At 36.3% G+C, this 25,067-nt stretch overlaps 1 protein-coding gene across 5 annotated transcripts in view; it reads left to right on the top strand.

The window, feature by feature from the left end:
- FKTN (fukutin) overlaps positions 1-25,067 on the top strand; it is a 49,148-nt gene that overhangs the window by 5,090 nt on the left and 18,991 nt on the right. For 4 of the 5 annotated variants that reach the window (XR_015548967.1, XM_087419354.1, XM_004423293.3 and 1 more), the window contains exons 3-6: positions 2,156-2,215; positions 7,327-7,530; positions 14,511-14,788; positions 19,985-20,117. Coding sequence is in view for 4 of the 5 variants with exons in the window: in XM_087419354.1 (XP_087275480.1) it covers positions 2,156-2,215; positions 7,327-7,530; positions 14,511-14,788; positions 19,985-20,117 (675 nt within the window). In the remaining variant the exon portion in view is untranslated. Of the gene's footprint in view, positions 1-2,153; positions 2,216-4,836; positions 4,910-7,326; positions 7,531-14,510; positions 14,789-19,984; positions 20,118-25,067 lie in introns of those variants that run through there. The other variant, XM_087419356.1, reaches the window with a different exon arrangement.

Here is a 25,067-nt window from a genome sequence, read left to right as displayed (position 1 = left end):
TACTTCAGTTAAATTTGTTTGATTTGTTAGCAGAAGAGTACAGAATAATAGCCTTGATCAGTACTAAATTATAAGTCAGCATCATCAATATAAAAACCATGATTCTAGGTTGTCCTTGAACTTCAGGATGATTTAGAAAGACACTTGAGATTATGTATTAGAGCCAGGGCAAGGATGAAAAATGGGTTTTATATTTGCCCCACCCCACATCTAATAGTAGTAAATGCCTGCAGTAGTAAATGTTGAGAAGGACTGCAAAGGTTTTCAGCCTCTTCAGGAGAGAGTACTCCAGTATCTGTCATTGGTCAGGGAAGAAGAGGTATTCGCTATCTTGGAATTAAGGAAGCCTACTTTTGTCCATTTCTGGGGCCTCACCACAGAATTCCCTTTTGGCCTTGGCTGGTTAGACAAGTTCAGCCTTTCTATGATCCCCTAAATGAGGTCTGAATAATCTAGTTATCTGATAGCACTGAAGATAAGGAATTAGTATATTATATCTGTTGGGTCTGCTAAAATTCCATAGATGGGTAGAGTTGACTCTTCAGATTCCAGAACAGCCCACCAGGTCTTTGAAATACACTCTGGTAGTGTGGTGGCCTCATGAGCATTTTTTATGGGCTTTTAAGTAATTGGCTTGCAGGTCACACCACAAATGAAAGGACATGTCTCTAGGACCCTCTGGGGAATATTCAGTTGTTCATTGTTTTTTACTGCACTTAACAGGATAGTGTGATTATAATTCTGTGTGCTCATTCAGTCTGTATTTATTGATTATTTATTATATACAGGGCACTTTGCAGGAGTACAGAGATAAATAGAACACAGGTCCTACTCTCAGGGAACTCATAATTTGATAGAAGTAGCAACAGCAGTAGCTCCTGAGTTTGGGGCCTAGATAGTCCTGAGTTTGAATCCTCATTTGGTTGTTTGGCTTTTAGCAAGTCACTTAACTTCTTTGAGCCTCAATTTCTTTAAATGGGGCTGATAGCAACTTTGCTGGTTGAGATAACATATGTAATGCATCTAATGTAGTGTCTGATACATGGTAGATACTCAGAAGATCGTAGCTGTTAATAGCTCACATTTTCTGGTGCTTTTAAGGTTTACATTCGAGTTTGATAAATAAAATCATATTCAATTATAGTATCCTTATGAACTTATAAAGTACTTCAAAAGTATCAGGAGAAAGAATGTCTGATGGTCTAGACACAAGAGGAAGAATGTATTTTGGAGCTTATCAGATGAAAACTGATAATGCTTTCTTCCTGCTGATTCTCTAGACCTGAATTTCTTGTGTGTGTGTGAAGAAGATCAGCCCTGAGCTAACATCTGATGCCAATCCTCCTCTTTTTTCTGAGGAGGACTGGCCCTGAGCTAACATCCGTGCCCATCTTCCTCTATTTTATATGGGATGCCGCCACAGCATGGCTCGACAAGCAATGTGTCGGTGCGCGCCGGGGATCTGAACTGGCAAACCCCGGGCCACCGCAGCAGAGCGCGCGCGCTTAACGGCTTGCACCACCAGGCCGGCCCCCTAGACCTGAATATTTAAAAAATGTTATTTAAAAAACCCGCAACGTTTGAAATTATGATGTGTTAGGAAAAGTGTGGGCCCTGGAGCTGTCTGCAAAGCAGAAATAATGATGCTTACTTTGTAGGATTGTTATGCAGGATAGATGAGAATACATAATTCATATGTGGAAATGTCAAACACAGTATACTTAGGAGCTGCTCAATAAATATTATTTACTTTCTTATCACTTTGCCAAGGTCTGCAAACACTATCTCAGTGTGTGGAGAAAAGTTGAAGTTAGGGATATGGAACTAAATAGATTAACCCTAATTCCAAAGAGATAGCAAAGAGTTTACTATTCGTTGATGGAAATTAATTAGTTCAGAGATGTTGGCCGTATATATACCTTACTGTTCCATAACTCAATTAACTTACTGCGTTCTGTCACTGTTTTCCATCTTGGGTAGTTATATTGTATAATTGTAGAATTCTTAGCTCATGACTATATGAAAATAGATATTTGGATAATGCTTTTTGATGATTATGAGCCAATGATATAGTTTGAATCTCATGCCTACCCTAAATGTAATGTTGCTTGCTGGGCTTTGAATTTACTAAAATGTTCTTTTGTTATCTTCCTAGAATGGAGCTGGTTTATCAAAATCCAAAGGAAGCCGAATTGGATTTGATAGCATACAGTGGGTATGTACAATACGCGAGAAATTCCTCAATTGCCATGTTCATTTAGTTCATTTGTTTATTGCTTAGTAAGTGTATGTTGAGTGATGACAATGGTAATAGCTACCTTGGTAGAGGGTGGAGGTAGGTGGTAGAGGGAGAGGAGCAGGCCCTATGCTGCGTGCTTTACATGCAGTGTCTCATTTAGTCCTTATGGAAACTTTAAGTTGGTAAATGTTGTTATCCTCAATTCACTTAGAAAGATTAAGATTAGTTGGCTGATAAGTGTCTGAGTAGACTCTAAGTGTTTGCCTCAGAAACCCTCATTCACTGACCTATGGTGCTTCCCCAAATGAATAAATATGTGAATAAGAATTGAACTATGAGGGGCCAGCCTGGTGGCGTAGCAGTTAAGTTTGCGCGCTCCGCTTCTGTGGCCCGGGGTTTGCAGATTCGGATCCCAGGCGTGGACCTACACACCGCTTATCAAGCCGTGCTGTGGCGGTGTCCCATATAAAGTAGAGGAAGATGGGCACGAATGTTAGCCCAGGGCCAATATTCCTCAGCAAAAAGAGGAGGATTGGCAACGAATGTTAGTTCAGGGCTCATCTTCCTCACAAAAAAGAATTAAACTGTGAATAAGGGAAAATAATGATTAGGAATAAAAATCTGTTCAACATGTTTCCTTTATAACATAAGAGAAACTAGCAATATATACAATATAGCCCTGTTTTGATTTATAAACTTCAGAGCCTACACATTTATAAAACATATTTTACCCTTTTCTAACTAAATTTCGAAGGAAAAACAATCTAGGTTACTAATAAAAAATTACATTTATTCTGTTAGTATACATTTTGGATATGACCAAATACTTCTTGTAGATGCCCTTCAATCTTCGGCTTCTCTTTAACCAGAGACATGAAAGGCTTTAGATTAGAAGTGGGGTTTCAAATCACCAAGCAGCAATAAAGTAGTGATAATTTTAGGTCATTACTGACACCAATTGGATTTGAACTACTGTTTAAAAGGTAAAGTCTGGGATTTCCTATTATCAGACTCCTCAACTCTGAAGTCTAGAAGAATCAATGTGAACTTTAATTTATTAAAAATAGTGGATGTTTTACTCTGTGAACTTAGGGTAGTCTGAGGGGAAAGGGAAGTATGATACACTTGGAATTCGTACTCCCCAGTCACAATTATAAAGACTCTAGTGGATTCAATAAAAAGGCACATTTTGTGCACTTCTCTCTAGCTCTGCTCTGTCACCCTTAAGAAACACACACACATAACACTTGGACCAGATTTATTGTCCTGTGTGTGAAATAATTTCTTGAGATTTGAAATTCACTATTTAACAGCTGGGAAATACACCCGTCTGAACGTAATGGGAGTGCTCTGTCACAAATTTTAACACTCTAAAATGTGATGATACTTACATTAATAATGTAAACTTTTCAAATTTGCCATTTGTTGAGAGTCCTCATGTGTGCACTGAAAGAGCATGTTCAGAAAAAGTTTTAAAGCTGTAATAGCTTCAGTGGGATAGAAGCCTTTACTTTGTCTGGATTAACCGATAACATTCTGACAACATTCTCGAAGCCTGTGGTACATAAAGCAGTCAGTGCGGGTACAGATTCACTGGTATATTTAAAATGGAATTTGTGTATCATTTAAAGCTTAAAATAACAGAGAAAAGTAGAGTGTTCCCATCTTTTTCATTCAAGGAATGACCCTTGACGTGGGAGAAAATAAAGAATTTTTTAAAAAGAGTTTACTTCCAAGGTAAATGAGCAAAAGATGAAAGAGCAGCTTACTACATTCAGTGAGTTCTCTGAAATTATTAATTGTTCAGAAAACAATTAACAATGTAATTGTTAATTACATTTCACGGTACTAAAAATCAATCTTTATAATATTTGTAAAATCATAGGAAAGGGAGGGGCCGGCCCCGTGGCTTAGCGGTTAAGCTCGCGTGCTCCGCTACTGGCGACCCGGGTTCAGATCCCGGGTGCGCACCCAGGCACTGCTTCTCTGGCCATGCTGAGGCCGCATCCCACGTACAGCAGCTGGAAGGATGTGCAGCTGTGACATACAACTATCTACTGGGGCTTTGGGGAAAAAAAAAAAAAAAAAAGGAGGATTGGCAATAGTGTTAGCTCAGAGCAGGTCTCCCTCAGCAAAAAGAGGAGGATTAGCATGGATGTTAGCTCAGGGCTGATCTTCCTCACAAAAAAAACCCGAAAAAACAAAAAACAAAGACTATAGTAGTTAAAAAAAAAATCATAGGAAAGGGAGAAGTACTAAAATACTTTGTTCTGATATTTTTGAAGGAATGAAAGGTGAAATCTGATCAATAAGTGTGATACTGAGCTCTGATAAAATTCCATAATGAGTTATTAAACAGATGACTTGAGCACACTTAGAAAAGAAAATGATGATTAGGAACTAGCCTTTTGTTAAGAACAAGTCCTGCCGAGCCCTTTTAGGTTCCGATAAAATTGTAATACACTGACAGGTGAATAGGCCATTACAGTCTCAGCGTATCCTGTTTTCAACAAGGCATTTTTCTCTCTTGTAAATGAAATGAATTACTGAAGGCCGGATCATAATAGTCATCTTGATTTAGAATTAATTGGATTTAGAGTCAATTGGACATGTGTTTCCAAGGAGCATTGACAATTGCATTGATAACAACCTGGAAGGCATATTTAGAAGGTGAGTTATAGAATCTCTCCTTGACCCTGCCCTAATCTGTATTTATATTAATAATTATAGTGAACCCATAAATGTGTTCATCATGTTTCTATTTAACAGCAAGTTGAAAGAGATTCATTCAACAAACGTTTATTAAGCACCTTATATGTACTAGTGTCTATCTCATCTTCCAAAACCATTTCTTTCTCTTTTATTCTCCTAGGGTAAAGCACAGAAAGCAATAACCATAAAAGAAAAAAAATTTATTAGATTCTCAAAATTTAAAGCAATTGCTCATCAAAAGACACCATTAAGAAAATGAATAGACATGCCGTAGACTAGAAAATATTTGCAAAATATGTATCTGACAGAGGGATAAAGTCAAATACCATATGATCTCACTCATAAATAGAAGATAAAAACAACAACAAACAGTCATATGGAGACAGAGATTGGATTGTGGTTACCAGAGGGGAAGGGGGGAGGGAGGATGGTGAAAGGGATAATTAGGCACATGTGTGTGGTGATAGATTGTAATTAGTTTTTGGGTGGTGAACATGATGTAACCTATGCAGAAATCGAAATATGATGATGTACACCTGAAATTTATATAATGTTATAAACCAGTGTTACCACAATAAAAAAAATATGTATCTGACAAGACTGGTATCAAGGATAAATAAACAACTACAATTCAATAATAGATTTTTTGTTCATACTCTTAATCAAATTGAGGAAGTATCCTATTCCTGGTTTGCTGAGAGTTTTTAATCATGAATAAGTATTAAATTTTGTCAAATACTTTTTCTGTATTGAAATTATCATAGATTTTTCCCCCTTTATTCTTTGACATGATGAATTTCTTTGATTTTCAAATGCTACCTTTCTTTCCTGGGATAAACCCTACTTGGTCATAATACTTTTTTTAAATTACTGGCGTTAATCTTCTAGTATGTTGTTAAGTGTTTTTACATCTATGTTCATGAGGGTTGGTGGTCTATAATGTCCTTCTTTTGTAATGTCTGTCAAGTTTTGCTGTTAGGATTACACTGGCCTCATAAAATGAGTTAGGAAGGATTTCCTCCTCCTCAGTTTTCTGAGAGAGTTTTTGTAGAATTGGTATTATTTCTTCCTTAGATCTTTGATGGAATTCAGTAATGAACCATCTGAGTCTGGAGTTTTTTCTTATTGTTGTCGTTTTGAGGGCAGGCTGTTTTGTTTTTTTTAATAACAAATTCAATTTTGTTAATAGGTATAGGGCAATTCAGATTTCCTGTTTCAACTTGTGATAGTTTTGTTAATTGTATTTTTTTAAAAATTTGTCCATTTCATCTAAAGTTGTAGAATTTTTTGGCATAAAGTTATTTATTCTAACTAACTTTTTACTTAGCTGTCTCTCTCACTAAGAGATAATAAACCCCTCTAGAGCAGAGATTATTGTATTCTTGGCGTATGCATAATACTCTACACTAAAAACAAATGAGAGATTGATTCCTAGCTTTATCTCATTTTTTTCTATCTTTATAATTCTTGATATCCTTGTCTATTTATTTATTATTTGTATATGTTTTTCTGAAGTTCCTTCAGATTTTGTGAATAAGAATTTATCCTTAAGTCCATGAAGCACCTTTTTGATGGACATACATCCCTTTGAAATCATAATTGCTTTCATTGAAGTAGGCTTTTAAGCAATAATGTATACCAATTATTCTATTTATCTTTGCTACTCTTAAGTATTATTTACTCCTAAGTGTAATTTAGTTTGTTTCCACTCTAATTTTGAAAATTTTTTTTTTTGGTAGAGGACTCTACTTACTGTCCTGCAGAATTGTATTGAAAAATATTGCAATATTATTAGAAAATCAAACTATATATGGGAATGGTCAAACAGACAATGTATTTTAGTTTGAGTCTTTTGCTTAGAAAAATTATTAAACAGTATTACAAATAGGAAGAAAAGTGGCACATAAAATTGATTTTTGGTTTTGAAAAGGTTGACACGATTGATTTTTAAAAGCTGACAGATCTGGTATTTCTTCTCGTACTTTTGCTTGAAAAGATTTAGCTAATACCAAGGGAATAATTTGCAAGCCTAAAGTTGTCATCTCTGATACCATTTTCTCTTTGAAGATTTTCTTTTTTGATGTATGGTTAATCAGTAGCTTACTGTTACTTTATAATATGTTGCATATATTTTTACTGTAGCATATTTTACCTTATATTGTAAATATTTGTTCATCTTTCTCAGTAGACTGTGTATTTCTTAAGAGCAGGGACTGTGTATTATTTATTAGTTTGTTTTTTAGCACAATAATAAGGATGGTATCTGTTGAGTAAACACTCTATATATTCTCATAAAATTAATGGATAAAAATTTAATAAGATAGATTGTTGTACTGGTTTAGTAGAATTAAGGGAATTTTTTTCCTCTCAAACAGCGTGCAGTCAAAAAATTTATTATGCTAACATCCACTCAAAATGTACCGGTGTTCCTTATTGATCCTTTGATTCTGGAATTGATTAATAAAAACTTTGAACAAGTCAAAAATACTTCTCATGGCTCCACTTCAGAATGCAAGTTTCTTTGTGCTCCAAGAGACTTTACTGTGTTTGCACTACAGTATCACCTGTGGAAGAATGAGGTAAGAGGATTTGCTTTCGGAAAATGGAACGTGTCTTTTACAAAATAGTATGGGATTAAACCAGTTTAAAATATAAAACATTTAAAAATTTTCTTAAAATTTTTTATAAATTGTATCAGGAATATTTTCAGCTATAAGTAACAGAACAGAATTAATAATGGCTTAAGCAAATAGAGGATTTGTTTTTCTTGTATAACAAGAGGTTAAAAGGTTGATATTAGTTCAGCTGCCCACTAATGTCAGGGCTTACATCACTGAAGTTCTTTTTTCACATCCCTCATCATCGCAAGGTAGCTGTCATAGCTCCCAGGCATAATATCCATCTTCAGGGCAGGAAGATGAGAGGAAGGGATGGTGACACTATCTATCCTTTGAAGGAAAGTTTTCTCAGAAGCTTCTGGTAAACAGCCAATAGTTCGCTGTCCAGAACTGTATTCCTATGTCTCCTTGTTGTAAAGGAGGCTAAAAAGACAGGTATTTAGTACTTCAATCAGTGTAAGCAGGCAAGTAGGAAGGGATTTGGTGATGAATTTCTGGTATCTGCCACATAAGGTATATGTGAGGGTAGTCTCCCTAGTCTGTCGCACTGTTCTTTCCACTTTGGAAGTGCACAGTACTTGTTTGATAGTCGAGTAGAGTGCTTCTTAGGTGAATCCAAAAATTCAAACTTATATTTCCATCCTGCTTAGTGGTTACAGGCACAAGTCAGACAGTAGTTAAAAAAAAAAAAAAATTCTCAACCAAATATGTCAAAAATTTGTTTACTTCTTTAGTTGGAATACATCTAACTTCCCAATTTCACTATTTTTAATTCTGAAGTTATTCAAGTAAGAGTAAGAAAATTAGCATCAGATTAAATGAACACACTAGTTAGTTAGCCCCCCGTGATAGATGAACACTAGTTCTGCAGTGGGATCTGTTTTCATTGTGTTGACCCTACCGGGGGGGCTTACACTCCGGGGTGATGGTGTGGTCTTGGAAAGCAGCGTGAGCTGCACGTCTCCTTGACTGCCCCAGACTCTTAAGCAGGGCCTCAAGAGAATGGGCTTTGACTTTTTTCTGGCCTATGGCTCTTTCCGGACAGTGATGCAGGTGATGAAGCAGATGATGTGTATATATAAGTACAAGATTTTTGTTTGCTTACTTGTGTTTTCTTTCCTCCCAGTTTTATATTTTGAAAATATTTAAACTTATGGAAAAGTTAGGACATGGTATTTTAAATTTAATTTTTATTTTTCATCAAAATAATACTAGTACTAAGTTTAAAAAGTCAGATAGTAATGCAATGCTCACAATGAAAAAGGGCAGCATCTGCCTTTCCCCTCCCCACCCCTATTCCCGCTTCTAGAGCCAGCCGCTCTCAACTCCCTCTACCCTGTTTATCTTCTCATTTATAAATGAAATGTTTATACTTCTCTTTTTTAAGGTTTCATATTTAGATTATGAGTTATGAGAATTTAGCTCTTGTATCCATTTTGGCTCATACATATACACACGCACGCACATGCGTGCGCGCGCACACACACACACACACACACACTCTTATTGTCATCCTAAGATGACTGTATCACATTTTGTAGTTAAATCAGTGTTTACTTTATTATGAGTATATAGATAATCACATGGATGCTACCTACTTTACACTGATTATATTCTTCTTCTTATACAACTCTTTTTTCTCTGTTTTTGTTTGCTAGTTTTCTATATATTTATCAATAATCTATCTATGAACTCTGCAACAAAAACATAAACCTCTTGGTAGGATCTCACACATCAGATAATCTCTTAGTTCCATTTTTTTTTTCCTTGGGGACATCCCTCCTAGAGCTGTTGGTCTTTCTGCCCTAGTACAGGCCGATCTGCTGAGCAGATACTGTTCTGTAACTCCCCTTCACAACATTTTAGGAATTCCCTTCTGAGAAAGGGTCAATGGGAGGTTGAAACTTTGCATATCTGAATATCTTTCTTTTTACCTGCACATTTCATATCTAATTTGGCATATATAGCAGTTAGCTTCTGCTGTGTAACAAATCACCCCAAAATTTAGTGGCTTAAAACAATAGCCATTTATTTAGCTCATGATTCTGTGACTTAGCAACTTCATAGGATTCAGCTGGGCAGTTCTTCTGGTCTCAGCTAAGCTCCCTTATGCAGCTGCCAGTCAGGTGGCAGCTCTGCTGCTTTTACATGGTTGGCTGTCAGGGGGCAGTGGAGGTGCCTGGGCCATGTGTCTCTCATCATCCAGGCTAGTCCAGGCTAGTCCAAGAAAGCAACATGCAAGGTCTCTTGACATTGTTAAAGTGGTAAGATTTCTTATCAATGAACATGACATTTTCAGGTGTCCTTTGATATTCTTTAATAGAATATTCTAATTTTTTTTTTTTTTACAGATTTTATGCACCTTTAGTAAGATTTACTTCTTGCTACCTTATAGTTTTGTGTGTGTATGTGGGGGGACGGGGGTTAATGGGGATATTTTTCCTCTTCTATTTCCAACTCATTATTATAGGTTAATGAGAATGCTATTGACTTTTGTATTTTGATCTTGTTTCCCAGCAGCTGTACTGAACTCTGAACTCTAAAAATAAACTCAAATAGTTTCTCCCTCCTCCCTCCCCTCCCCACTCTCTTTCCTTCCCTCTCACTTTCTTTTTCTCTCTCTCTTTCTCTCTTTGAGTATAGGTCATTGTATTCTCTGCACAAAAAGACAGTTTGGCCTCTTCCTTTCCAACTCTTAAACCTAATTTCTTCTTCTTGTCTTATTGATTTGCATAGAACCCACAGGATAGTATTGAATAAAAATGTTCTTTCTTTCTGAGCTTTTTATTACTTGGATGTTAGACTTTCAGAATTCATCCTTTCATTTTCTTATCTTTGCTCTGTATTTTTCCATCTATTTTTTTAACTGTTCTACTTTTAAACAAAATCTTGAACAATGCCATTGATTTTTTTCATATTTTTCCTTGAAATTTTCACGTTTTTATTTCCTGAAAGCTCTGTGTGCTCTGATTATTTCTTGTAATAGCATTCTTGTTTCATAGGTATAGTTCTGTCTTTTTTGATCTGCAGATTTTAAAGTTTTGGTTTTTTAAAAAAGTTTTTTGCTCCCTGCTACATTTTTTTTTCTAAATCTCTTTTTTGTGGGTGTTTGTTTTTTGATATGGTTATTTGTTTTATTTGTCTGTTTTGCATGATACAAATTTTCTACAGTCTTGTTGATCTTTGTTCATATTTAAGAATGAGGCACTGAAAACCAACTGGAAGCTTTTCACTATGCTCAGGCGTCAATAATGGGTGGATTTCACTCCAGGATAATAAGAGAATAACAGCTTCTTTCACTGGAGAGACTCCTAAATGTCAGTATTTGTAGGTCATTCCTATCGGACTGCTTGATTTCCTTATAGAAAAAGCCTACAACGTTTATAAACCTTTTTTACAAGGAGTATTTTATAATGTTCCTTTATTTTCCCAAAATGAAGTTCCTATAAATTATAACCTACCTGCATATATAATCCCCCAAATCAATATAATGTCTTAACTATAATATAAAGTGGAAATAAAAGGAAACATACATTTCACGTGTAAATGCTCAGGCTAGGCTGCACTAGAAGACGTAATGAAATAATTCAGATCTTACACTTATCAGTAGGATCACTGAATGTGATAGCTTCAAAGAGAGACTCATGTTATGAATGATGTTGTTGTTAGTAATGTGATTTTACAAAACAGTGAACAAGTTTCCAACAACAAAAAAGTAAAATTGTCTCTCCTTTAAAATGGCTATTGTATTCCTGGGAAATGGAGGCTCAGATAATTATAAACAAAGTTTTTACTACATGATTATCTGATACATCATTTGAAATTATGCAGAACACAGGATAGATTTTTGTATTTTGGATTCTAGGATGTCTGATGTTCCTGGCCTAGGCCTGTAAATGCCAGTTGTGTCCCCCTCAATCATTATGATCACCAAAAATATCCCCACAAATTTCTACAATGTCTCTTGGGTATAGTACCACTTGCTTTGAGAACCAGTACTTTAGAAGAAAGGGAATATGCCACAATTGGCAAAACTGATGTGGTCAGAGTCAGTGGGAGAAGCAGAAGGGCAGCAATACCCAGAATAAGCACACAGGTTCACATCTGTCCTTTTATACATATGACATCATACAGAGCCCTTGGATAGTCCTCCCTAAACCTTCTCCCAAGATAGAGCTAATGAGACCACTAGATCTAGTTACTGTAGACTTAATTTACCTGTGATTTTTCTTTATTAATACCATTACCATCAAGTAAGCAAGCCACCAGGAAGGCAACTGGGAGTCGATTTCTACAGCCTTGACCCAGGCCTTTGCTCTGTTGGTCAGAGCAGCTACTTTGCTCTTCAGTTTTTCTCTCTCGTGATTGTAAGAAGGGAAGCTGTTTCATAGTTCTGCCTATTTTGTTTGTCAGTCTTTCTCTCCTCCACAACCCAAGGTCTGATTCCTCTTCAAGTTCTGGCTGGCCTTTTAAATTTTTCCTGGATTTTCCAATTTATAATGCCTTTCTTTCATCATATATGGTAGATTTCTTCTCTGAATTGGCCACCCTCACCCTCGATCAGTACTTTCCATCTCCTAGGTATACCAAGAAAGTAAAAGAAAAAGGGGAATCCTATGGTTGATAATTCTGACATAAGGGAAATCAAGGTGAAATTGTATTAGCTAGGGTAAGTTACATTAGTTGCTATTAAAAACAACCCTAAAATCTTATTGACTTAGCACAAGAAAGGAGTAATTGTCTTTGCACGGAATCCAGTGTGGATATTCTTGGTCAGCGATATTCCTGGATGACTTTCCTCTAAGCAGTGACTTAGGGATACAAGCTATTTCATTTGTGTGGCTTTCCCACCTTGGAGTTCTTTGCTTTCCTACATGCAGATGGAAGAGGGAAAACGTGGAAGATCTTATGGGATATTGTAAGGCCAGGTCTGGAAGTGGTATATGATACTCTGTCCACATTCCTTGACCAGAACACAATTTAGCTCTATATTCAGAAAGGAGAAGACAGTTATTATTGCTACTAGTTAGCATTCTCTACCAGAATTATCACTTTCTCTCATTTAACAATATAAACTCAACAACAACAAATATCTATTGAACACCTGCTGGATACCAGTCACTCTGTTGATTCTTATGGTTGAGGAACTTGTAGTCTATTAATGGAGTTTAAACAGACAATTAAAAAACAGGACAATCAGGGGCCAGCCCTGTGGCTTAGCGGTGAAGTGCGTGCGCTCCGCTACTGGCGGCCCGGGTTCGGATCCCGGATGTGCACTGATGCACTGCTTGTCCGGCCATGCTGAGGTGGCGTCCCACATACAGCAACTAGAAGGATGTGCAACTATGACATACACTATCTACTGGGGCTTTGGGGAGAAAAAGGGAAAAAAAGGAAGATTGGCAATAGATGTTAGCTCAGGGCTGATCTTCCTCAGCAAAAAGAGGAGGCTTGGCATGGATGTTAGCTCAGGGCTGATCTTCCTCGGAAAAAAACAAACAAACAGTACAATCAATACTCTGATAAAGGACTGTGAATGTTATGATAGCATAGATGAGGATACAACTGATCCAAATGACAACATTCAAAGGCGATAAGTGATGTGAATAAAGTACCTTTGAAAAACGTTTATGAATACTATGCTAAGATAAACTTCCAGACATAGATCCATCATTTAATAACATTAATGTCTGATATTACCACTTAGAGCTTTATTTTCCATAACTGTAGACTAGACTTAATAATATCTTCCTTGCTGACCTCACATAGTTTCTGTGGGCAGCAGATGAGATAATGAATGTGAATGAGCTGTGCACATGCTATGTAAATATAGACTAGAGAGGTAGTGTTATAGAGTGGAAAGAACCTTGGATTTGGTTGGATAAGACCTAAATGTTGGCAGCAGCTTTGCCTCTTATTAATTTTGTCTCTTTAGACTTGTGTGAGTCTGTTTCTTTATCTATAAGACCTGTGCTACTATTTTATAAGACAGATGTCATATGTAAACGCAATAATGTTTATACAAGTTCCTTGGAAATTGTAAATTCCTATTAAAATGTAAGGTGTTCTTAATCATTAATACTGTTTAATCATCTATGGTACTGGTTTTTGAGATTAGGACCAAAAATCTATCATATAGATTAATCTTGTTACATGAGATTTACCTTTTAACTAATGATGGTGGAAAAATGCACTTTGTTTTATTGTATGTCTGAATCTGTTTTCTAATGATTTGCATTGTGATGGGCTTCTGTTATACGAGCAGTTTAAGGTGTTGGGATATAAACTATGAGATGAAAGCACTACTTTTCTGAAACACTTTTGAAGATAAAGGTTTTTAGAAGTTAAATTGAAAATTATAAGTTTAATTTTAAGTGCTGTCCTTATATTAACATTTACTTTAGGGCCAGCCCTGTGGCTTAACGGTTAAGTGCACGCGCTCGGCTACTGGCGGCCTGGGTTCGTATCCCAGGCGCGCACCGATGCACCGCTTCCCCGGCTGTGCTGAGGCCACGTCCCACATACAGCAACTAGAAGGATGTGCAGCTATGACATACAACTATCTACTGGGGCTTTGGGGGAAAAATAAATAAATAAAAAATTATAAAAAAAAAAAAAACCACAAAAAAAACCCCATTTACTTTATAGATACTAACCAGAGAATGCTAAAATGAGCATTCTCATTCCAAGGAAGAAATTTGTATTAATTTTCATGACGAGAGTCTTGGAAGGTGTCTTCCATGCTTTGTAGTTTCTCTTTTTGGTACTTTGCTTTAATCTCCCACCACCACCTTCCTCTCACCACCCTCATGTTTAAATCTTCAGTCAAAGAGCAGATTAGCATAAAAATATGTATGGCTTAATTCAGTGTAAGAATCACTTTAGTTTTGCTACTAATATTTGGTTTTGTCTATTCAAGCTTGATATTTCTTTGGTTTTAGGAAGGCTGGTTTCGGATAGCTGAAAATATGGGGTTTCAGTGCCTAAAGATCGAGAGCAAAGATCCCCGGCTGGATGGGATAGACTCGCTTTCTGGAACTGAAATCCCCCTGCACTACATCTGCAGATTGGCCACTCATGCCATCCACTTGGTGGTCTTTCATGAGAGGAGTGGCAACTACCTCTGGCATGGCCATCTGCGACTCAAAGGACACATTGACAGGAAATTTGTTCCTTTTCGAAAGTTACAATTTGGTCGTTATCCTGGAGCTTTCGATAGGTAAGTTCAGGATGTAAAGGGGAAATGTGAAACCTATATTATCCACTCATGAATTCTCCCTCTTTTTTACATTTAGCATTGAAACCTAATATATAATTTGCATAAATCAGTTTCAAAATGTAAATATTCAACGGGAAGAAACTCATGTACATGTACACCAGGAAATGTACATAAGGATGTTCATAGTAATGTTCTAATGCTCCCAAACAAAACATTGTCTATTCATACAGAGAAGTGTTGTAGAGCGGGGAGATGGGTGAGCTGGTACCCTGTGCAGCAGCATAGATGAATCCTACAATGTAGAGTGACAGAAGCAAGGCATAAAAGAACACAAATCTTATGGTTTATAAAAAGCTCAAACACAGGATAAAGTATGTTCATAGATATATACTTACATAGTAAAAGTGATCAAAATGTACAAACTTCCAGTATTAAGATAAATTCTGGGGGTGTAATGTACAGCATGGTGACTATAGGTAATATTACTGTATTTTATATTTGAAAGTTACTAAGAGAATAGTTCTTAAAAGTTCTCATCACAAGAAAAAATTTGCAACTATGTGAGTTGATGGATATTAACTAAACTTATTGTGGTAAGCATTTCACAGACATACATATATCAAATCATTATCTTGTACACCTTAAACTAATATAATGCTATATGTCAATTATATCTCAAAACTGGGGGAAAAAAGTGAAAAAAACCCAATATATATAATAATAATATAATACAGATATTAAAATCAAAAAGAGTAAAGAAGACGGACAACCAGAAATACAAAAGATTATAAGAGAATACTATGAAAAGTTATATGCCAACAAATTGGACAATCTGGAAGAAATGGATAAATTCTTAGAATCATACAACCTTCCAAAACTGGAATAAGAAGAAAGAGGAAAAAAAAAAAAAAAAAAGAAGAAGAAATAGAGAATTTGAATAGACCAATCACCAGTAAGGAGATCGAAACAGCAATCAAAAACCTCCCCAAAAGTAAAAGTCCAGAACCAGATGGCTTCCCTGGTGAATTCTACCAAACATTCAAAGAAGACTTAATACCTTTCCTTCTCAAACTCTCCCAAAAAATTGAGGAGTGGGGGAAGCTCCCTAACTCATTCTACGAAGCTGACATTACCCTAATACCAAAACCAGGCCAGGACAACACAAAAAAAGAAAATTACAGGGCAATATCACTGATGAACATTGATGCAAAAATCCTCAACAAAATACTAGCAAATCACCTACAACAGTACATTAAAAAGATTATACCCCATGATCAGGTGGAATTTGTTCCAGGGATGCAGGGATGGTTCAACATTTGCAAATCAATCAATGTGATACACCACATTAATAAAATGAAGAATAAAAATCACATGATCATTTCAATAGATGCAGAGAAAGCATTTGACAAGATACAGCATCCATTTATGATAAAAACTGTGAACAAAACGGGTATAGAAGGAAAGTACCTCAACATAATAAAGGCCATATATGACAAACCCACAGCTAATATCATCCTCCATGGTGAAAAACTGAAAGCTATCCTTCTAAGAACAGGAACCAGATAAGGATGCCCACTCTCACCACTCCTATTTAACATAGTACTGGAAGTCCTTGCCCAATCAGGCAAGAAAAAGAAATAAAAGGGATCCAAATTGGAAAGGAAGAAGTGAAACTGTCACTATTTGCAAGTGACATGATTTTATATATAGAAAACCCTAAAGAATCCACCAAAAAACTTTTAGAAGTGATAAAAGTTGGTAAAGTTGCAGGATACAAAATCAACATACAAAAATCAGTTGCATTTCTATACACTAACAATGAAGTAGCAGAAAGAGAAGTTAAGACTACAATCCCATTTACAATTGCAACAAAAAGAATAAAATACCTGGGAATAAACTTAACCAAAGAGGTGAAATATCTGTACGCTGAAAACTATTAAAACATTGCTGAAAGAAATTGAAGAAGACACAAAGAAATGGAAAGATATTCCATGCTCTTGGATTGGAAGAATTAACATAGTTAAGATGTCCATACTTCCGAAACCAATGTATAGATTCAATGCAATCCCTATCAAAGTTCCAACAACATTTTTCACAGAAATAGAACAAAGAATCCTAAAATTTACTTGGAACAACAAAAGACCCCAAATAGCTAAAGGAATCCTGAGAAAAAAAGAACAAAGCTGGAGGTATCACACTCCCTGATTTCAAAATATACTACAAAGCTATAGTAACCAAAATGCATGGTACTGGCACAAAAACAGACACACTGATCAATGGAGTAGAATCGAAAGCCCAGAAATAAACCCATACATCTATGGACAGCTAATCTTCGACAAAGGAGCCAAGAGCATACAATGGAGAAAGGAAAGTCTCTTCAACAAATGGTGTTGGGAAAACTGGACAGCCACGTGCAAAAAAATAAAAGTAGACCCTTACCTTACACCATACACAAAAATTAACTCAAAATGGATTAAAGACTTGAATGTAAGACCTGAAACTGTGAAACTTCTAGAAGAAAACATAGGCAGTACACTCTTCGACATCGGTCTTAGCAACATATTTTCAAGCACCATGTCTGACCGGGCAAGAGAAACAATAGAAAAAATAAACAAATGGGACTACATCAAACAAAAAACCTTCTGCACAGCAAAGAAAACCATCAACAAAACGAAAAGACAACCTAACAATTGGGAGAAGATATTTGCAAACCATACATCTGATAAGGGGTTAATCTCCAAAATATATAAAGAACTCATGCATCTCAACAACAAAAAAACTAAAAACCCAACTAAAAAATGGGCAAAAGACCTGAACAGACATTTCTCCGAAGAAGATATACAGATGGCCAACAGGCACGTGAAAAGATGTTCAACATCGTTAACTATCAGGGAAATGCAAATCAAAACTACAATGAGATATCACCTCACACCTGTCAGAATGGCTATAATTAACAAGACAGGAAACAACATGTGTTGGAGAGGATGTGGAGAGAAGGGAACTCTCATACACTGCTGGTGAGAGTGCAAACTGGTGCAGCCAGTATGGAAAACAGTATGGAGATTCCTCAAAAAATTAAGAATAGAACCACCATATGATCCAGCTATTCCACTGCTGGGTATTTATCCAAAGAATGTGAAAACACCAATGCGTAAAGATACATGCACCCCTGTGTTCATTGCAGCATTATTCACAATAGCCAAGACTTGGAAGCAACCTAAGTGCCCGTCAAGGGACTAATGGATAAAGAAGACGTGGTATATATACACAATGGAATACTACTCAGCCATAAGAAACGATGAAATCCAGCCATTCACAACAACATGGATGAACATTGAGGGTATTATGCAAAGTGAAATAAGTCAGAGGGAGAAGGTCAAATACCGTATGATCTCCCTCATTAAGTAGTAGATAATAACAACAACAAACAAACACTAAGAGACAGAGATTGGATTGGTCGTTACCAGAGGGAAAGGGGGGAGGGAGGAGGGCGGAAGGGATAATTAGGCACATGTGTGTGGTGATGGATTGTAATTAGCATTTGGATGGTGAACATGAGAACATGATGTAATCTGTGCAGAAATAGAAGTATAATGATGTACACCTGAAATTAAAAAAAAAAAAGCAATATATTTATCATATTAATAAATAAATAAATAAAAATAAAACAAAGCCTGACACACAGTAAGTGCTCAATACATGTTAGCTATTAAGATTGAAAAAAAAAAAAAAAAAAAAAGAGTAAGGAAGAGATACCAGAAAAGACAGAATAGGGTTTATCTCCAGGGGGAATGGAGAGTGTGATGAATAGGACACACAGAAAACTGCAGGGAAACGGACAAAATTCACTTTCTCTAGTGGATGCACGGATGTTCACTTTATAATTATTTTGTGCCTGCATGTTTTATGTGCTTTCCTGTATATTTTTTAAAAACTATGTGCAAAAATATATCCTTAGCTATACAGTTATTTGAAGGGACTCGTAAAATTTGATTAGCTATAGTTTATATTAACAATTGCAAGATGAAAAAGACATTCTTAAGTTAGATATTGAGTATGACGTTTCTAACCGAGTACTTTTCTTCCCCTTTTGAAGTCATTAGTAGTGATGTTACAGTCTGCTTTAAATACCAGAATCTGATGTGAAGGTAGCAGTAAACATTTCTCTTTTGCCTTAAAGTTTACCATATTTGCAAGAATTTTTATATTGAAAACTCTTTCTTGGCAACTTCCTGAGAGACATTGCTTATTTGTTACACTTGAGAAGTGTAAGAGTATGTTTCTTCTTGCCTTCTTATTAATACTTAAAATCACATATTTGAGAAACAACTGAAAAGTGTATTCAAAACTGGAGCCTTCTATTTTTTGTGTATATCAAGTCAAACCTTTTCTGATCAATCCAAATTTTAGAAATGTTATCACCAAAAAAAAGTAAAGAGTGGAAAAAATACTTTGTTATTAATATTGGCTCTTTTTATTAATGATTTTAGTCAAAATCTTAATAGCCACTATTCTCTTACCACTTTTATGTCTATTTTTTTTCATTCTGTATTTTAAATAAGTTTCTTTAGGAAGACATTACTTTTTAGTTTTTTAAAGCCTTGAAATTTTATTTCAAAGTTTAATTAATAATTCAATAAAGTTTAAATTGGTCAGTCAATACTTATTAAATATATGTGTGCCAGTTCCTAGATAAAAAGCCATTTCTACATTATATAATTTTATATAAAGAGGAATAGGAAATGCTCCAAGAATATTTGTGGAATATGGGATCCTAAATAAATAAGACTAATTTCTGGATTTGCATTTTGCTTACTAATGAGACTCTCTCTTAGGCTGTTGTAATTTACTCATATGTCTTAAGTGTTAAGAACATTTACTTCTCTAAAAGTATATTGATAGTTTAAAATTATGTCACAACTTTCCTTGCTTTAAATGCCAAGGTATATATGAGTAGGTGCAAAAACGTTTTAAAATACATTAACCAAAATACTTAAAACTCAATTGCTGTTTGATATCCGATTTTCCAGTCTTATTGAAGACCTAGGTTAATTAGAGACCTAGGCTAATTGATATCTGAGGTAATTGAAGAAAATATGCTTGATGTTTAGCTATTTTGCTTATGTTGTATATTTTAAAGAGGCTGCCAGTATTCTGGGTTAAGTCCTTATAATAAATTTTAACTTTTGTTTTCAGGCCAGCGTTACAACAGATTACTGTTGATGGACTAGACGTTCTCATTCCAAAAGATCCAGTGCACTTTCTAGAAGAAATACCACACTCTAGGTTTATTGAGTGTAGGTATAAAGAAGCTCGAGCATTCTTTCAGGTTAGAGATAACCAAATATTGTACTTTTTTTTTTTTTTAATTTTTTGTTTATTGCAGTAACATTGGTTTATTGTACTTTTTAAATTAAAGGAAGTGTGTTTATTTTTAATATTTCTGGGGAGAAATGAAGGGACTTATGGAAAATAGGTAAGAAAACATCTTTTTCGATTCATCTGTTTTCTTCTAGCTTGTTTTGTTTTAATTTTGTAAAAAGTAGATTAAACATTAACCTTAAGAAACTATTTCTTGCTTAGTTGAATGGTTGGGTATTTATGGAGACCTTATTTTATTTGGATAGACTTTGATAGGTTTAGCAACGGCCTCTGCTTTCAGTTAGGATAGCCCATAAACTTGATAAAAGATGGTGTATTCTGTTCTTGAAGCAATCCAAGTAGGGTGAAGCCGCTTGTAGAAGATGGCCATGTGGATTTAGCAAAGATTTCGTGGAAAATATAGTTTTTCTCAGAGGATTGGCACTGAATATGAATTTTTTGTGTGTTTATGAAGGTTTTTGAAGATAAATGCTACACAAAGACCAAGTGCTTTTGAACTTTACTTTATTCTGCTGCTCTGGCTTTCAATTCAATAAACATTTATTGAGAGCCTGTTTCTCAGGAACTCTGCTAACCCTGGGGATATGAGGATGCTTTGAAGGGCATGAAAGTTCAGCTCTAAGAGACGACATGAAACAGAGATACAGTGAAAACAGTCAGATTTATAGTGGGGTTTGGGTACCCTAATCGTTCCGCTTGCCCTTTGTTTTCTGGGGTTCCCTTCCAAGAAAGCTGTATACACAAGGACAGGGTCAGAATGGGAAAATGAAGTACCAGCTGTGTCATCACTGGCCCGGTGCCTAACACCCACAAATTCAAGGTTTTTCTGGTAGGCTGTGCTGGCACCCGGGACCTGGGCCTGACAGCCCAAGTGGGCCTTCCTAGTCCTATTCCCCTAAACCTAATTGCGGAGCTGTGAGACATACCCGGTCAGCCTCATGGATGAAAAGCTGGACGAATAACTGTGTGCGGATGGGCCTGCTCTGGTGGGCACGTGCTGCCATCACATCCCCACCACAGAGGAACAGGAAGCAGGAGAGATGCAGGCTGCTGCTTGAACTCAACCGCTCACTCTTCCTGCCTGAAGGGGGTTCTGGTTACCACCTCTGTCATGGCAGCTATCACAGTGAGCTGTGAATGTCTGTCTTGTCCCCCACTAGAAGATGAGAACTTGTTGATGGCAGCCATCTGATTGTATTCACCTCTGTGGCCCCAGTGTCTGGCACAGTACCTGGCACAAAGAGAAGATTCTACAATTATGGAAAAATGCATGGAGACTAAGGTGGTCATCCAAGTCAAATGACTTTTTTAAGGACACTTACTCGGGCTACTCCATTACCTAGCAAGCATTTCTCCAGATCCATTTTGTTGATCTTTGTGGGAAGGCAGTGTAAAATGTTTCAAAATATTGAGAAATCATGAGGATGCTGTCATATTTTTTTACTTCCGTGTTTCATTCTTGCTTTTGAAATTTTAAGGGCAAGCACTCAATTAGTCAGCATTTGAGTGAAGAATATGGATGACAGATGCTCAGAGGGCTTACCAGCTTTCCATAGCCTCATGGCTTTGGTGTTTAGAGTACCTCACATAGCAAGACTGTAATGCTGTATGGACGTTTATAGCCATAACAGCATCAGGTGGAGCTTTGTATTCATTCGTCATCGTGTTAGTTAAACGTCTCCTTCACTTGTAGCAAGACAGACTTGTGATCCCTAATTTGTTTTTCTCTTCTGCTAATGTATTGGTATTGCTGCTATAGAATGCCTAATGGGATTGATAACCATTTTTATCCATATTCTCTTACATGTTTCATTCTTCATCAGTTCTTATGTTAGAACCATGATTAAAAATACCAGCAAGGTCTGTTTTCAAATTAAGATGAACATACATACTTTTGACCACTTGATGGCGCCAAACAGCCTCAAATACAATGCCTGGTGTAAAACAAGCAATGAGTTAATCTAATAGATCTTGTAAAGCAGCCTCTGAACTGTCTTCTTTTAATACTGATTTTTTTGAAACATTCTCAAACTTTCAGAGACAAATACAATACAAATCATTTTTTTCTTGAAACGTATACCCCACAACCTCAAATAATTTAGTATTTCCTAAAAACAGGAACATTCTCCTACGTGTCTTACTATGAAAATCAGGAAATTAACACATGGATTATTACCACTTAATCTCTATTCAGGTTTTGCTAACTGCCCTGATAATGACCTTTATAATAAAAGGGTTCAGTTCAGAATCTTATGCTGTGTTTAATTTTCCTGTTTCTTTAGTCTCCTTCAGTCTGGAACAGATTGACAGTCCTTTTTTGACTTTCATGACTTCGATACTTTTGAAGATTATAGGCCACATATTTGATCAATTACCCCTCATTTGGGGTTTGTCTGTTTTTTCCTCATGTTAGTTCCGTTGTACACATTTAGTAGGAATAACACAGAAGTGATGCTGTGCTCTTCTCATTACGTCCTGTCAGGTGCTCCGTGGTTTTGATTTGTCCTGTTACTGTTGACGTTCACATTGATCACTTGAGTAAAGTGCTGTCTGCTAGCTTCACCCCAGTGAAGTTTCTGTGTTTTCCCTTTGTAATTAATAGGTATTTGGCATGAAGGTACCTTAAGACTGTGTATATATTGTCAGTATCCTCATCAAACTTTCAATGTATTTATTTGTTTATATCGGTACGAACTCATGGTTTCCTGTTTTATTGAATGGGTTACAGTCCATTATTTTCATTATTTATTTTGCTTCTCAAATTGTTCCATATTTGGCTAGTGAGTTGATGGCTTCTGTGTCTTTTTTACAGGTCTCCATCATTTTTTGATCATTTTCTTGCTTTTTGGCACATGATGTTTTAGATTCATCTTACAATTTCCCTGCCGTAACCCTGGAATCAGCCGTTTCTCTGAGTTCTGTTTCCTTTTAGAAGCCATGATCGGGTTGCCAGGAGTGCTCGTTGCCATTTGGATTTTGCTGCACACAGGCCCTCTCCGTGACAGGAGTAGGGTGTTTATGTGTGTGCATTTATTTCTATATCCATCAAGATCCATGAATTCACATTGATATCTCTAGTCTAATTAATTTATGTTTCAGTTAAACAGCATAGGGTTCATTTCCATATTTGTGACTCCCTTCTCAAACAGTGAGAAACCTGACTCCTATTATCCTTAATATATTTATTTATTTGTTCAATCTTCCATTGTTTCTGCTGCCCTGTCTCCCACGTGGATGGTGACCTCACCCTGCTTGGGCGTTCCCGTCGCCTCCTGGGCTGCCCCCATATAGACAGACTTCTCACCCTGCTCAGACTCTGACTGCCCACACTGGACACCCCCTCCATGTGGTGCCCTCATCCCTTGCTCAGGCTGTGATGCCCATCCCAGGCCATCGCTGTGCACTTTCATGCTCTGCCTCACTAAGGGCTCTAGTTTTGAATAGTTCAGGAAGGGAGGGGGAAGAGAAGGGGAAGTGCTCTCCTGACTGACTTTATTTACTTTTAATTATTTTCTCAATCTACTAAGAAGTTTAGAACTAGGATAATATACATTTTCCTGAACTTGATTTTGTCTTAGCAATAACCATCAAAAAATAATTAATGAGTTTCAGTCTGTTGAATTCTGGTGAAAAACCAGAGGGGAATATGGAAATGTCTGGACACCTGGCCTAGAAATATCTAGAAAGCTATGTTCTTATCCTCCTTCTTCTACGAATTTGCTCTGAGACTTTGGGCAGATTTCTGAGCCTTAGTTTCCTCATCTATAAAACGAGTGGGTACTTTCTGTCCCCTTATTATTTTTAATCTATATTTTGGCGGAAGGTGGGGGGAAAGGTTGCCTGAACAGGAAAGATCAAAGTGACATGATATTTCAATTAGGATTTTGTCTTTTTCTAGAGGCATGGTAATCCCAAGCTTTATATAAGACATTTTTAAATTTAAAAAAAGTATGTATACTGTTATTTGTAAAGTCTATAACAGATGTATAAGGTATACAGGTATATACATGTATATACTTGAATACATATGAGGGTCAATTCTAAGCAATGGAATTTCTGGGAGTGTCGTGTTAGGAAAGGTATGTCTGTCAAAGGTGGAAGTATGTCCATGCAGTGGGCAGCCTTGGTAGGATGTAACTACCAGAGTAATGTTTTTGTAGAGCACAGAGTTTTCCTATCTGTTATTAAATTTGATCTTTTCAGTCACTCTGAAATAAGGCAAGTATTTGCCTTTAACTAGTAAGAAAACTGAGGTTTCCAGCTGTTAGTTACACGGTCATAATTGGCTGATCATGGACTAAATCCCGGGTCTCCTAGCTGCAGGCTTTTCCCACTACGACACGGATAAGAACATGCGTCTCTCATTCCAATCCTGTGTTCTAAGAGAAGTTATTGCTCTGAGGATGTTCTCATCTTGAAGGAATCTTGTATAATTTCTATATCCTGGAGAAGGCTACTTATTTTCAGGATCCCCACTTTCTTCCTAGGGATATTTTTTGCTTAAGATCCTTGTAGTCCTTATAGGAACTATGTTTGCTCCTACTGTACTGTGAAAAAAATGACAGAATATTTTAGGATATTGTAGGCATGGGAGAGGCTTAGTCAATCATTTATTCATTTTTTCATTTATCAATATGTCTTGCTTACATACTGTGTGCCAGGCACCATTCGAAATTTGTACATACAGTGATGGAGATTCAGTAACTGCCCTCAAGGAACCATCTTTACATCTTTAGCCTAGTGGAGGAAATCTAAATAAAATCAACAATTAGAATTAAATGTGATAAGAATTATAGTAAAAGTGTATACAGGTGGTAACTATTATAAGCTCATTGAACAGATTATTTCATTTGTCTTTGTCTATATCTAGTACCAAACATAATTCTGTGCTCTCTAA

The sequence above is a fragment of the Ceratotherium simum genome, chromosome 29 (genome assembly GCF_057802395.1).
Source record: "Ceratotherium simum simum isolate JZ-2026a chromosome 29, ASM5780239v1, whole genome shotgun sequence".
Lineage (NCBI taxonomy): Eukaryota > Metazoa > Chordata > Mammalia > Perissodactyla > Rhinocerotidae > Ceratotherium > Ceratotherium simum.
Note: the sequence above shows the minus strand (reverse complement) of the source record. Positions and strands in the feature narration are given on the sequence as shown.